Source organism: Panthera tigris, chromosome F2, assembly GCF_018350195.1.
Source record: "Panthera tigris isolate Pti1 chromosome F2, P.tigris_Pti1_mat1.1, whole genome shotgun sequence".
Taxonomy (NCBI): domain Eukaryota; kingdom Metazoa; phylum Chordata; class Mammalia; order Carnivora; family Felidae; genus Panthera; species Panthera tigris.
The window spans coordinates 67,373,436-67,388,187 of NC_056676.1; the positions used below are offsets into that span (position 1 = coordinate 67,373,436).

The following is a 14,752-nucleotide window of genomic DNA, read 5'->3' on the forward strand; positions in this document are numbered from 1 at the left end:
AATTCTTCAGAGAACCAAGGAATGTTTTAAAAGAGGGTATTCTCCCTCCTTTGAAAAACGAAGACCCTTTCCCCTTGTACTGAGTGTATCTGTGTTTGGTGGCCCAGATGACAGCACAGTGCTTTAGTGTCCCCTCCAGGGATGGAGAATGTTCGTAATAGTGTGGCACTTGTGGGATATTAGATACATTCATATGGATGTTTATAGCAGTTTTATTTTCTTATGCAGTTATTATTCTGACCCCTAAATCTTATTTTATTGTGTTTGAAAACTTAGGCAATAATTTCAAGATGCCCGGACGTTCGAGTTCAAGTTCAGGCTCAACTGGTTTTATATCCTTCAGTGGTATAGAATCTGCTCTCTCCAGTTTGAAAAACTTCCAATCCTGTATCAGCTCTGGAATGGACACAGCTTCTAGTGTTGCCTTGGATCTTGTGGAAACTCAGAGTAAGTAACAATTAAAACTTATCTCTTTTGTGTTTACTTTGAGATAACCTGGTGTGGAGGCATTCTAGGGATATGAGATACTGCTCACCTTTTGAGTGTTCTTGGGGCAATCACTTAATCCCTCTGGGCATCTGTTTTCTCATTGTGTTCTAAGTACCGCATAACAGTGTACTGAGAATTAAATGAGACTGACTTATTCATGTTTCTGCAAATAGTTCTATGCTAGAAGAAACTGCACTAGAAATTTACAGGTGAAAACAGGAAGGTTCCTGTCCTCAAAGATCATTCAATCTAAAGTATGTGACATTTGTGAACTGTAAGGGACGCAAATGCATTATAATAAAGTTATTTTGCAGGAGTTTAAGTCTTCGTGGTTGATAGACTAAGCTTATGCTAGGGGTACCAGCTAGGAAGGCCTCTACCAAAATAGGAGAGTTCAGCTTTGATGAACATTTTTCAATCAGAAGATTTAGAAAGATGTTATTTGCTTTCTTTGGATTAGGGTTGTTTTTATTTTATGTTATATACAGAGCAGGGGAGCAACAGATTTTTGTTTGTTTTCAATATCGCTAGTTTTTAGCGATTTGATTGTGATGTGCCTTTGCATGATTTTCTTTGTTTATTGTGTCTAGTGTTCTTGAAGCTTTATGGATTCGTGGGCTTATAGTTTTGATTAAATTAAGAAAAAATTTTGCCACCATCTCTTCAAGTAGTTTTTGTGTCCCTCCCCTCCCTTCCCCTTCTGGAACTCTAATTACACGTGTATTGGACAGCTTGATAGTGTCCCGTAAGTCACTGAGGCTAGTTGATTCTTTTCAGGTCTTTTTCTGTCTGGCTTCAGCTCAAAGTGCCTGTTGCTGTGTCTTCAAGTTCATTGGTTTTGTCCTCTGCAGTGTCTACTCTTGTTAATTCTGCGCAGTGAATTTTAAATTTCAGATACCGGATTTTTCATCTCTGGACATAAAAAAGAATTAAATGGAATCTTATTTCTGTCTTCTATCTCTCTTCATTATGTTCATGTTTTTCTCTATATTCTTGAATATACTGAACATATTTATAATACCTGATTTAACATCCTTATCTGCTAATTCTGTCTTCTCTTGTCTATTGCTGCTTCTTCACGTGGACATTGTGAGCGCTATGTTGCTAAGTGTTTGGATTTTGTTGTCTTCCAGTAAAGAATTATGGCATTTGTTTTGGCAGGCATCAAAGTAATTTGTGGAGTAGGCTAATCCTTTCCAGGTTAACTAAACTTTGTCAGTGCAGGTCAAGTTGGTGTAGATTTATCTTAGGGCCAATTTTGCCTTGTTACAAAGCTTGGCCTTCCTGAGTCTCTGTTGATTGCCCGGAGGGTTCAGTGAGATAACTCCACTCCACTGGATGCAATTTGAAGCTCTTCCCATCCTGTGTGAATTCTGGGAATTGATCACTGTATAGCTCCCAGCACTTTTTTCTTAGTAGTTTAGGATTGAGGGGATCTCTGCAGATTCCTCGAGCGCTTTCTGTGCATAGCTCTCTCCCAGTGCTGTCTTGAAAACCCCTGTTGTCTTAGCCTCCCTGAACTCTAGTCTCTCTCTGTCCTTAGTCCTTGAAGATTTGCATTCCCTGCTTGGATTCCTCCTCTCTTGTGCAGGGAGGAGGGCAATTGTGTGACTTACCTAACTTGTTTTTCGCTTTCTGCAGGACTCAGTTCTGCCCTGCCTATTGCCCCCCTGTCTGAGAGCAGCTGTCAGTTTTTATTTCATCCAGCTCTCTAGTCGTTCACTGCAAGGGGGCCAACTCCACACCAGTTCATTCATGGCCAGCAGCAGAAATCACCCATAATTTTTAGTGGGTAGCCTTCTAAAGTTCTTAACCTTGACTTGAAGTCTAACTTGGATAAAAGTCATAATAAAATCTTCAGCCATGAGAGAGAAGAGCAGTTGACTATGTTGGAGAGCAGTGACTGGATTGGAACAAATTGAAGTACAGAAGAGCATGTGGGAAAGTCCATGAATTATCTTTGTAACAGAAATGCTCCCTTTCTTCGCCTCTAAGACTAGCACCCTTTCTGTTTCCCTTCTGGGTTGCCCAATTTCCTCACAAATTAGAATGAACTTTGTTAAAAGAGATGTTAGTGATCACTGAGGTACCATTTTCTCACTCCGCACTGCAATTCTCTTGTTGGTAAGGGGGATTCTTGTTCCCAAGAACTTGGAGGGAACTGATGTGTATTGTTTTGTTTCCTGTTGGTTGCATTTTCCTATACCAGGTGGTTGACCCTGTTCAACTTCTAGCTCATTTGAAGTGATCACCTTTCCCTGTGCTATGTTATAGGATGTGTATCTAGGCAATTGACTTTTACTGTTGCCATGTCTACTCCTTTTTTCTCCAAGTGTGTTGGTTATTCTGGGAATACTTTCTTTTTTTTTTTTTAATTAAAAAAAATGTTTAAGTTTATTTATTTTGAGAGGGACAGAGAGAGAGGGAGACAGAGAATCCCAAGCAGACATCACTGTCGACGCAGAGCCCGACATGGGCCTTGAACCCCTGAAATCGTGAGACCATGACCTGAGCCGAAACCAAGAGTTGATGCTCAACTGACTGAGCCACCCAGGTGCCCCTGGGAATACTTTCTTTCTTACTTAGTTGGGAAATGAAATTTCTTACATTAGGAGATTTTTCAGGTAGCTGGGGCTTATTTTTCGGATTTTTAAATTTATTGTGTACTCTTCTGCTTTCTTAGGCAGAAGTACTAACTTAATTTATCAAAAGTGTTGTTGTTAATATCATCTTTGAGCAGTTGAATTCTCATAAGCCCTTTAAGTTTAAATAAAATTGAGGAATGGCCCTGTTCTTTTTTTTTTTTTAAGTTTATTTATTTTGAGAGAGAATGAGAGAGTGCATGCACGTGCACTCAAGCTTGTGACCAGTGTGGGGAGGGACAGAGAGAAGAGAGGACCGTAGGCAGGCTCCGTGCTATCCGTGCAGAGCCACACGCTGGGCTCGATCTTAGGAACCACGAGATCATGACCTGAGCCGATATCAAGAGTCAGACACTCAACCGACTGAGCCACTCAGGTGCCCCTAGGAATGGCCCTTCGAAAACGTTAATGTACCTCAGGTTGTGTCCTCTCTCCTCTCTGCCAGGAAAGGAAGGGTTTGAAAAGAAGGAAAAAAGAGTTTTGTCAGAAACTCATACTGTTACAGGCAGTTGCTCTTAAAATGTGAGAATTAAATAGTTGGTCTCTGTACATATCTAAATTAATATTTTAAAAGTGCAAAATCAAAACTAATCAGTAGAGCAAGTCTTTGAAATTCCTTTATGTGCTTATGCTGCCTCTGTTAACGTCTTTGATGTCACCTGTCACATGAGAGGCCTGGGTTTGCAAGACTTGCTTTTCAGAGTTGATTTTTTTCCTCCTAAGTGATAGTTTTGCAGTTACCCACAGAGTAAGGGATGGCACTTAATTGTGACTGTGTGGACCACAGTCATACTGATCCATTTTTTTTTTTTACTTCAAATATATAATTCTTTAATTTTGAGTAAATAGATATTAAAATTCAGGGTTCTTTTTTTTCCAAAGGAGGGCATAATATAAAGCTGAATTTAAAGAAATGCATACTTGTAAATAAATTTTTGGACTGCTTTTACTGAATCCTAGGTGTTTTAAGTTGCTGTATGAGAAATTAAATAAGTTCTCTAAGATCTAAATAGAAAATAAACAATTTAGCAAGGCTTCATTAGATCTGCTTTTCTCCTGATTACTTTATAACATAATTGCACAAAGCAGATGTATGCAGTGAGCTTTTCTGTGGCATCTATTCTCATTAGGGTAGCTGACTCTTAATTTAAAAATCGGCAGTAGTCTACCTCCTTGGCTTTTCATGTGTTCCCAGGTAAGCTCCGCCCCCACTTAAAATGCAGTAACATGCCATATCCCGACATCCTGAAACCAGTTAATGTTTTCTCTTTGTCTCATGGTTGTTGTTTTTCGTATTTATATTGTATTTGCTGTGTTAATGTGTCTGATCTTCCCTTTGAACCTGGTCTCCTTGGGGCAGAGACCCCAGGGTGCTCATCGGACGTTTTCAGAGGTTGGGACTTAATTTGATGTTTGTCAGGTGTTGAGTGTGTATGAATTACATAATAAGTATCTTTGAAGACTGTTCTCCAAATACAGTTATTTGAATCCACTATGTAGAAAATTAAGTTGTTTTCAAAAATTAGAAATTGTGCGTTTTAATTTGTAAACCTAGTTTTTTAAGGCTTGGCATTTAATTTTTGTGTAAGAGCTAATTCAGTGCGTCAGAACCACTTAGAGAGCTTGTTAAAGCACAGATTGCTCAGCCCCACCATCAGAGTTTCAGTAGGTCTGGATGAGCCCAAGAATTTGCATTTCTAACAAGTTACCAGGTGATGCTGACGTTGACGCTGCTGGTCCATGGACCTTACTTTGAGAACTAGGTGTAATCATCATTTCCTAGTTGGCAGGAAACTTCCACCACTAGGTGGCACCAGAATACTTCTGATGAGGTAGCCTTTGGCCTTAACGATGGGTTTGTTGACCGCGGCGGCGTTCAAGATTGTGCAAAAGGTAAAATCGCTGAATTGTTGGCATTTTGTAGCTTAGAGCCTGCGTTATTCCATCTATCTGAGAAAACAAACATGCTGCCTGTATCAGACCAGAGAAACTATAGGGCCATTAAGGTTACATTTTAAGATGAACTCTTCCAGGAAGGAGGAATAACCGCACATTTCCACTAGCTTCGTTTTCAATTACGCAGGCTATTCATTTGCCAGTGATAGATGTTGACCCTGTCATAAGACAGAAACATGCACTGCCGCTTTGTTATTTATTACTCCGAGTTATCAGATCTTGATTTTTGTTGTTGATTTCATTTCAAAACCACTCTTAAAAAGGTTTACGTGTTCCGTTCACAAAAATATGTCATTTTGTCCTTCTACTAGAGGGCCAGTCGTGTTTGGGCGGTTTTAGGAGGTTAAAAAGTGTGAAATGTGCTTTCCTTTCCCAACTGGCTTCCTCAGTCAGAAAGTTGAGCAGTTTCCTTTCTGAGCTGGGGAGAGGAAGGTTCGAGCAGTTTGCCTCACCTCACCTCTTGTTGCTGTGTATTCCCACCACATAAACTTCCAACCATCCCAACACCTCCAGGTTTTCTTTCCTCCACTGGCTGTAACAACTTGAAGGTTTGCATGGTTTCTCCGCACGACGGAATGTGTGGAAACCACTGCTTCTGTGCTCTCCTGTTTGCTAAGCTCTCCTGTTTACAATGGGATGTCACTTTCTGAAATAGTAAATGAGTCATATTTTAGTTTTTGAAACAGAATATGTATAGTATCTGAATACCGCCTGGGTTCTTCTAGACTCTTAATAATCTTTCCGTTGATTCTAGTTATTTATATTTGGAGCAAAGGCATGAGTTAGGTTTCGGTGACCTAATAGGGTATGAAAATGACTAATGCAGAAAAAACGGAGTTGGAATCACTTGATCAGATTTAAAAATTAGACTAGCACTTTATCATGTTATCTTTGATCGTTGGAAAGAATTAAGACTAGTTTCATGTTAGGCAAAGATGACAATTCCAGACAGAAGAACAGACTTCAGGATCGATTTTGAAACAGCAGTTTCCTTTTTAGAAAATAAAATTTTGTCTGGTGGTAAGCAGAAAGGAGCTTTTATTAGGTTGGTGATTAACGGTTGAAACCAATTTGATCATTTTAGAGATTGGTATCATTCAGGCCTATTTCTCCTTCGGTCTGTACTTTGAAACTGAGGTTATATGTTCTTGTGCATAAGTGTGAAGCATTATCTGTATATTACAGCACCGTCCAATAAAAATACAGTGTGAGCCACATGTGTAATTTAAGCTTTTCTATTATCCTCATCATAAAAGGTAAGAGGAGAAATGAATTGTAGTAATATTTAATCCCATGTGTATAAAATATTATTTCAATTTGTAATTAATATAAAAGTGGAGTTACTTTTACATTTTTTTGGTACCAAGTTCAAAATCCTTCAGTCCATCTCCATCTGGACCAGCCACATTTCATATGCTGCTTAATAGCCACACGTGGCAGGTGGCTACGATGGTGGACAGCAGCGGTTATATAAGTTATTTCATTTTTCAGTGGCTATCAGAGGACGGCAAGAATGTGTAAGGGTAGTTACATCAACTAGTTTTGCAGCTTTTTAGCAGTTTTGGCGACTATTCAAATCAAACCAGTTGGCAAGATGAGACCATACTATTTACTGATGTGCGTGTGTGTGTGTGTGTGTGTGTGTGTGTGTAGTTGTTACTCCTCTACCACTGGTGGGATTGTCATTTTAAGTTTTTCCCCAAATTGTTTAGCCAGCTTAAAATTACTTCTGGGGATCTTATTAATATTTGGTTCCGTTTGAAATGTCATATGCTGATTTGACTCCACACCTACAGTACTTTGATATTTTGTAGCTAATGTGGTAAATAAATTAGTTTCTTAGGATATTGGGCAACCCAGAAGGCTCCAGCCTCTTAACTTCTGCAGCCAGAATACTCTAGTCGCTGTAAATAATTAGGCCAGTCAGCAGTTGACCTTGGAAATGCTAATTTGTTTGTCCCTGGGTGCTGCAAAAGCGGGCTTTCCTTTTCCCTCCCAGGATGGGAGTTCAAACCTTGTTTGGGGAAGTTCTAAGGCACTTGGGGCCAGCTCCTCACACACCTGCTTTGTGCTCATTTTTGCATTGGGACCGAGTTAAAAGAGGAGTATTCCTTGCAGGAATTTCTTTGAAGGCCTCGTGGAGTTATGTTTTAATGGACTTTGAGAGCAAGTTTATTTACCTTTGGATCTGCCCTTCTTCCTAGCACCATTCGCCGTAGTGATGGTTGATTATAAGGATTTCATCACTATTTCATTATATTTCTTAAATTTATTGAAAAAGGACATGGAAGCCATCTTTTATCCCTTCGATTTAGTATTTAATCAGTGCTGTTGTCGCGTCAGATCCAGAAGAAGGTAGCTAAAAAAAGAAAGTAGAAAGAAATGTTAGTTGGAAAAGTTACACCCACTGAGAAGTTATAGGCAGTATTTGGTAGATAGAGGAGAGAGAAAATGTATGAAATCCAGAGTTTCTGTCTCTAAACTGGTGGTGGCAGCAGTGGTGGCTTTTACTTTAAGACAAAGATGTAGGTTTCCTTTTCTTTGGGGCAGTGCTCAGGCGAAGTAATTTTCCCTCTTTACTGTACAATACTGGTTCAGAACATTTGTTTGAGCTTACTTTTCACTCTTCCTAGATAATTGTTAGCACTTTATGTTGATCGGTCACCAATTGTTTATTGGCCTGTGCCCTCAAGAAGCTAATAATTGAGTTAGCGGATAAGACAAGTACGTCTGAAGATAAAGGAAAACTTCATAGTAGTAAATGTCTGTTCTAAATGAGATTATGAGTCTTTCTGTCCTCTTCATGACTTTTTACGTTCTGACCTAGCAGCCTGATTTTATATCCAGTAGGCACACGTGTTTTCAGACTGTGCATATTGGGCAATTTAACAATAGTGAACACAGTGCTTTTTGTGTGGCAGCCATGCTCTAAATGCCTCATAGGTATTCGTTTAATCTTCACAGCCGTGCTCTCGGGTAGGTAGGTAACATAGTCACTTTAACATAGGAGTACACTGAGCCTTGAGGTTGAGGAAGGACTGGGTACCATTCTCTCACAATAACCTATTTCAGATTGGAAATAACACATTTTACTTATTTACTCTTTGCATATTCTCAATCTGTTGTCCTTGTAAGTGTCACTTTCCCCTTCTCAATTGCAGCAAGCTTTGAGATAAGTCCCCTTATCTAGTCAAGTATTGCTTATGCCTGTGCTTATTATAGAGCCAGCCCGTTTGCTGGCCTCTATCACCATTGTACCTGAAGATGAGAGCTTCTCATTAAAACAGTTTGGAGAGTCCATTCTGTGCCAGTTTTTGACTTAGAAGGTTCCCTTGCTGAACTTACAAAAAAAAGTTTTCCCTAGGACTATATTTATAAATCTCAATTACCATGTTGTAGATCATCCTTGTTTGATCGTGTCTCTAGCCATGACCAAAGCATCTGGCATTTACTCTCTGCAAATAGTAGCTATTAATTTCTATGCCCGTTTTAAACCAGAGAGCATAGTGTACAAGAATGTTCATGATGTCACCGGCTACACCCCTCTGTACACCCTGTCAGAGAGACTGGATTTAGTTCTACCAGGGTGTGCTGTCAGGCCTCCTTGCCTGTGTTCACATGACTTCCTCTCCCTAGAATGCTCTCTCTCCCTATTGACTGATAGAAGGGCACCCATTCTCTTTCAAGGCCAAGCTTAAGTATTATCTTTTTTTCTACAGATAATTCTTCTCCCACCTAGACCATACTGAGTTTCCTCTGAGTTGGCCATGCCTTCATCCATCACAACAATAGAGTACTTCTTTGCACTTAATTGTTTATAAAATCTATATTCCTACCACTAGATACAGGAGTTTGAAAAAGTCAGTTAATAACATCCTGTTTCCCAACCAGGTTTTGGCTTTCTGTCTGTGTTGCAGCTGTCCAGTTCTGCTGTAAATAATCTATAAAGGCTATACTTGACTGACCCCCGGTCTAGACCAAAGTCTTCCTGTTCATACATATACATACACACATATACATGGCAAAGAATGGGTTGAATATAATGTGTAAAGTCTATGCTGACCCCTGGTCTAGACAAAAGTCCTTCTGTGATAGTCTCTATTCATATATGTATATAAGGTGAAGAATGGGTTAAATTTTGCACAATCAAAACACAAAGTGATATCTGAAAAGGGATTGTGGAGAGGATAGCAGAAATGTTCTTACAAATAACTTTTTTTCCCTGTCTAACTCATTAAATTACTGGTAGAAAATAACTTCTGATTTCACATAAGAGTATAATGTGAGCTTTAAGAGCTTCTATATCAAGCTTCTGTATCATGTGAAAAATCCTACTTGTGAAGGTTTTCTAGTCATGTGCTTAATTATATTTTAATTTTCTCCTTTCCAAGAGCCATTTATGTTTTTTAAAGTTAGTTCCATGGGGCGCCTGGGTGGCTCAGTCGGTTAAACGTCCGACTTCGGCTCAGGTCACGATCTCGCGGCCCGTGAGTTCGAGCCCCGCGTCAGGCTCTGGGCTGATGGCTCAGAGCCTGGAGCCTACTTTTGATTCTGTGTCTCCCTCTCTCTCTCTGCCCCTCCCCCATTCATGCTCTGTCTCTCTCTGTCTCAAAAATAAATAAACGTTAAAAAAAATAAAAATAAAAAAAATAAAGTTCCACAAATTATTTACTGAGTACCTAAGTGACAAACACTATGCTAGAAATATAGAGATAGGAAGATACCCTCAACAACTTTCTAGATCTTGCTACAGATTCTTTCTTAATAATCCCATGAAAATGAAGTAGACATTTGATAGAGGAGAGGGGCGAAGCTCAGAGGGGTTGAGTGATGTGTCTGAATCACAAAGTTTCGTTTGACTGGATGGTACTTACATCCAAGATAGCTTCTGCTCCGTGTATGCGCGCGTGTGCTTATGCGTGCGCGCACACACATGCACACACACACTCATTCTTGTGTATGTCATCATGTCCTCTGCCAGTCCTAATTGCCTTTGTATCTATAGGTATTAGGTCTGGTGCCATGAATAAAGAATCCCTCATTGTGGGATACAGTTTTGCTGTAATGAAATTTATTTCAATTTTAGTATATGTGCTGCCGAAGCGAGCACATGAAATTTATTTCAGCAACTTACAGTTTATCACCTTAATTCACCTTCATGGCATTTTACTCATGCTAACCTTGTTTTCTTTTTAATCCCTCCCAATCACTCTTCTAATCTCCGTTAGCTCCATTATTCTTTTGTTTGGTGACTTTTTAAAAGTAACCGCTTTATTGAGATATAATTCACATACTTTATCATTCAAGTATGTAAAATGTCTAATTTAGTTGTGTCTAATATATTCACAGATACTTTATTTACTCAATTTTAGAACATTTTCATCACCTCCAAAAAGGAAATCCTGTCCCCTTTACCTGGCGGTGCCTTTCTATCCCTCCCCATTCTCATCAGCCCTAAGGAGCCACTAATCTGCTCTCTTCCTCCATAGATTTACCCATTCTGGACATTGGATGTAAATGTAATCACATAACATGTGGCCTTTGTGACTGACTTTGGTCGCTTAACATGATGTTTTCAAGGTTCATCTGTGTTATAGCGTGTACTTAACTACTTCATTCCTTTTTATGACCAAATAATATTCTACTGTATGGTTAAAACACATTTTACATATGCATTCATCAGTTGATGAACATTGGGTTATTATTATTAATATTATTAAGAAATATCCTATTATTAGGATATTATTAAGAAATGCTGCTGTGAACATTTGTGTGTGAGTTGGTATCTCCTTGTGGGTTTGATTTGCATTTCCCTGATGATTAGTGATGTGAAATATCTTTTCATGAACTTACTGGTGACTTGTGTATCTTCTTTGGAGAACTGTCTATTCAGATCCTGTACTCATTTTCAAACTGAGTCATTTCTGTTTATATTTTTGAGTTGTAAGTGTTCTTTATATATTCTGTGTATGAGTTTATTAACAGATCTATGATTTGCAAATTTTTTCTCCATTCTTTGGGTTTTTAAATTTTCATGATAGTGTTCATTGAAGCGAAGTTTTTAATTTTTTTTTTTAATTTTTAAATATTTACTTATTTTTGAGAGAGAGAGTGAGAGAGAGAGAGAGAGAGAGAGAGAGAGCAGGGGAGGGCCAGAGAGAGGGAGACACAGAATCCGAAGCAAGCTCCAGGCCCTGAGCTGTCAGCACAGAGCCCGATGTGGGGCTCGAACTCACGAACCGCGAGATCATGACCCAAGCCGAAGTCGGATGCTTAACCGACTGAGCCACCCAGGCGCCCCCCGAAGTTTTTAATTTTGATGAAGTCCGATGATCTCCTTTTTCTTTGGTTGCTGTGCTTTTGGTATCAAACCTAAGGACCCATTTCTCAATCTGCCGCCTTGCGAATTTATCCCTGTTTTCTTTTCTAAGAGTTTTATAGTTTTAGCCCTTACAGTTAGATCCATTTCGAGTTCATCTGTAGTTTGAATTAAGAGTCTAGTTTCAGTCTTCTGCATGTGGCTATTCAGTTGTCCCAGCACCATTCTTTCCCCTGCTGAGGGATCTTGGTACCTTGCTGCACATCAGCAGACCATAGACACACAAGAGTTTATTTTTGGATTCTCAGTTCTGTTCCATGGGTGGAATTCTGTTTGCTTATCTTTATGCCAATACCACCCTTTCTTAGCTGTTGCTTTGTAGGAAGTTTTGAAATCAGGAAGTATAGTCCTCAAATTTTGTTCTTTTTAAAGATTGTTTGGGATATTTGGAGTCTCTTGTACCTCTGTATGAATTTTAGGATCAGTGCATCAGTTTTTTTCTACAAAGAAGCCAGCTGGGATTCTGATAGGGTGGCATGGAATTGTAGATCAATTTGAGGAGTTATTACCATCTTAAAAATATTGTCTTTTGATACATGACCATGGGATTTTTTTCCACATTTATTTAGATCTTTAATCTCTTTCAGCGGTGTTTTCAGAGTATTAGTCTTACACTTCTTTTGTTAATTTATTTCAAAACATTTCACTTTTTTTTATTCTATTGTAAATGTAATTTTCTTAATTACTTCTCAGATTGTTTATTGCAGTTAAATACACTTGATTTTTATGTTGATCTTCTGTCTTGCAATCTTGCTGAACTCGTTTAGTAGTTCTAACAATTTTTTTTAGTGTATACGTTAGGATTTCCTATATACAAGATCATGTCATCTGCGGATAGACATAGTTTTATTTCTTTCCAATTCGTTTGCCTTTTATTTATTTTTCTTGCCTAATTTCCCTGGCTAGAACCTGCAGTATGATGTTAAATAGAAGTGGCAAGAATGGACATCCTTATCTTGTTCCCGATCTTAAGGCAGAAGCATCCAATCTTTTCATCAAGCATAATGTTTGCAAGAGAACTGCCTTCCTCCTGCAGTGTCCTTCCCGCACCCTCTACTGAGAAAGCTTAGTATAATGCTCACTGCAAGGAGAAATACTTACAGCAGTTTCATCCATTATCACGGAGTGTGTATTAAAAAGCGAATTTTGAGCCGGAAGCCAATGCAATGATTAAGTGGCACAGCACACACATGAGCCAGTGGAAGAAAGCTTTCAAGGTGCTGTGAAAGAAGCCATGTTTCCGGAAACAATGGGGGGCGCCCTGGGGTTAGTAGTTCATTCTCGCTGAGGACCGTGGGGAGAAATTTCGTAGAGGAGATGTTGACAAAAAGATGAGTAAGTGTTTCTCACGGAGTGGGAAAGGCTATTTCTGAGGGCAGCAAAGGTGAGAAGAGGTGTGGGGAGCCTGCCGTGGAGATCTGTGACGCGTCTGAGGCTTTACCCCCCTTGCGAGCCAACAAGTTAGCCTGCCACAGTTTCCTGGGTGCTGGCAGAAGACGGGAGACTCCCGGGGCAGAGACAAAGGTCTTTCTTTCTTGTTGCACGTTAAGTAGTGGGAATATCACTTGTCCATAGGGTCGCCTTGCTGACCGCCACCCCAAGTCCTCCCGGGGGTGATCTGGAAGGGCCCAGGGTGGTACTGCAGCCTGTCTGTGTCACAGCTGAGGACCCTCCAGCTCGGGGTGCCCAGATTTTTATAACGGGGAAGACACCTCCCCACCTTTTGGACCTGGAGGAAGAGACAGTATGTTTCTTACACATCCCTCTGCTCTGGAGGAACACGCTCTCTCAGTTTTCTAAAGCTTTATTCCTGATACAGACATCCTTGGAAAGATAGTCCGGAACAAAAGGGCAGTTAGTGCCTCTGCTTCAAGATGTACAGAGATGCGTGGGACCCCTCAAGAACTGATTCCCAACACCTGACAGATTCGGGGAGCTTTGATTTGGGCCTTTCTGATATTCTTACCACCACATCTCGCAGGGCCAGCACTTAACCTCCATCAAGATGTAGTACATCTCTCCACGTAACATCGCCATTTCCCTTTTGGCCAGTTAGGGCCGCACAGTGCTTTGGTTGGCTAGGCAGAGTGATTTAGGACTTTGAGAACCGGTTCTGGAATCCAAGAACCTGGGTTCAGGCTCAGCTCTGCCAGTTATTAGCATTGTGACTTTAGGTAAGCTTTGGTTTCTTCATTTGTGAAAAGGGGATAATATTGTAAAAGAGCCACTAATATCTAATGAGTATTTAACTGTGTGCCCACACACAGCTCCCTTGCACCCTCCTACCTTATTTAGGGTTGACACGAGAATTAAATTACGTGTATAAAATGCTCTCCACTATGCTTAGCCCACAGTACTCACATTTTATTGGTCAATTATTTTGTTTTCGTTAATAATTACGTGGGCCTTTTGCAGGTGAGAGAGCTGGATCCTTAAGAGCTCTTGGTGCAGAGTTAGTATTGTACAAAATTAGTGTTGTACAGTTAGCCCTGGTTAAAATGCAAGTTCGGCCGTCTACTGTGTGACGTTGAACCAGTTACTTCACTGCTTTGAGCTTCCTTTTCATTGCATGCAAAATATAGACAGTGTCTTCTTTTCATGGTTGTTCCTAGTTTGAAACAGTTTATATGCTTTGAATACAGTGTTTTACCTCCTACCTTGGCTGGTCAGTCTGTAAACACTGGCTTTGGTCATAAAGAGAATTAGCAGAAAAACATTTAAAGCATATACTTTATAGTTCAGATGAGGAACGGCACCAAGAATGTGTGTGGAGTAAAGGCCAAGTGTGCGGGAGACAGGGGGAGGGGAAGGTGGACGTTATCTCCTTCATAGGAAAAGGAGTGACATTTATGATGGGGTTTAAGAAGCAGAAACGTGTTCTCGTTTTAGAAAATTAGTACAGGATTTAATTTCAAGCAAAAAGGATGAGAGCTCCTGTGGGACAGTCTAAAATAGACAATTAAACCAGTTAACAAAGAAAGGTAATGTAATGTGTTGCACAGAAGATGCAGTTTTTTGTTAGTGTTCTCTGTTCTCTTGAAATAGAGCCTTCCAGAGTTTTTGGTAGTTTTGGAATTTCTTCAGTTTGAAAGAATTCCCTTATACCTGCCTTTTCTTTGTTCTCTTAGTGCTAAACTTATGAGAGCGTCTGGATCTTGACTGGAACTTAATAATATTGAAATGGGTAGTGTTAGCAGCAACTTGTTTTTATCATTTTTATCAATTTTATCGTTTCCAGAGTGCACTGTGTACCTGTGTTTAGATACTAATTGGGAAGCAGGATGTG

The 14,752-nt window shown here is 39.8% G+C and overlaps 1 protein-coding gene across 2 annotated transcripts in view; it reads left to right on the forward strand.

Moving 5' to 3' along the window:
* The window catches only part of NSMCE2 (NSE2 (MMS21) homolog, SMC5-SMC6 complex SUMO ligase), a 217,515-nt gene that overhangs the window by 5,117 nt on the left and 197,646 nt on the right, over positions 1–14,752 (forward strand). For both annotated transcript variants that reach the window (XM_042973228.1, XM_007076841.3), the window contains exon 2: positions 277–447. In XM_042973228.1, coding sequence (XP_042829162.1) covers positions 291–447 — 157 coding nt within the window. In that variant the 5' untranslated portion in view covers positions 277–290. The remainder of the gene's footprint in view (positions 1–276; positions 448–14,752) is intronic.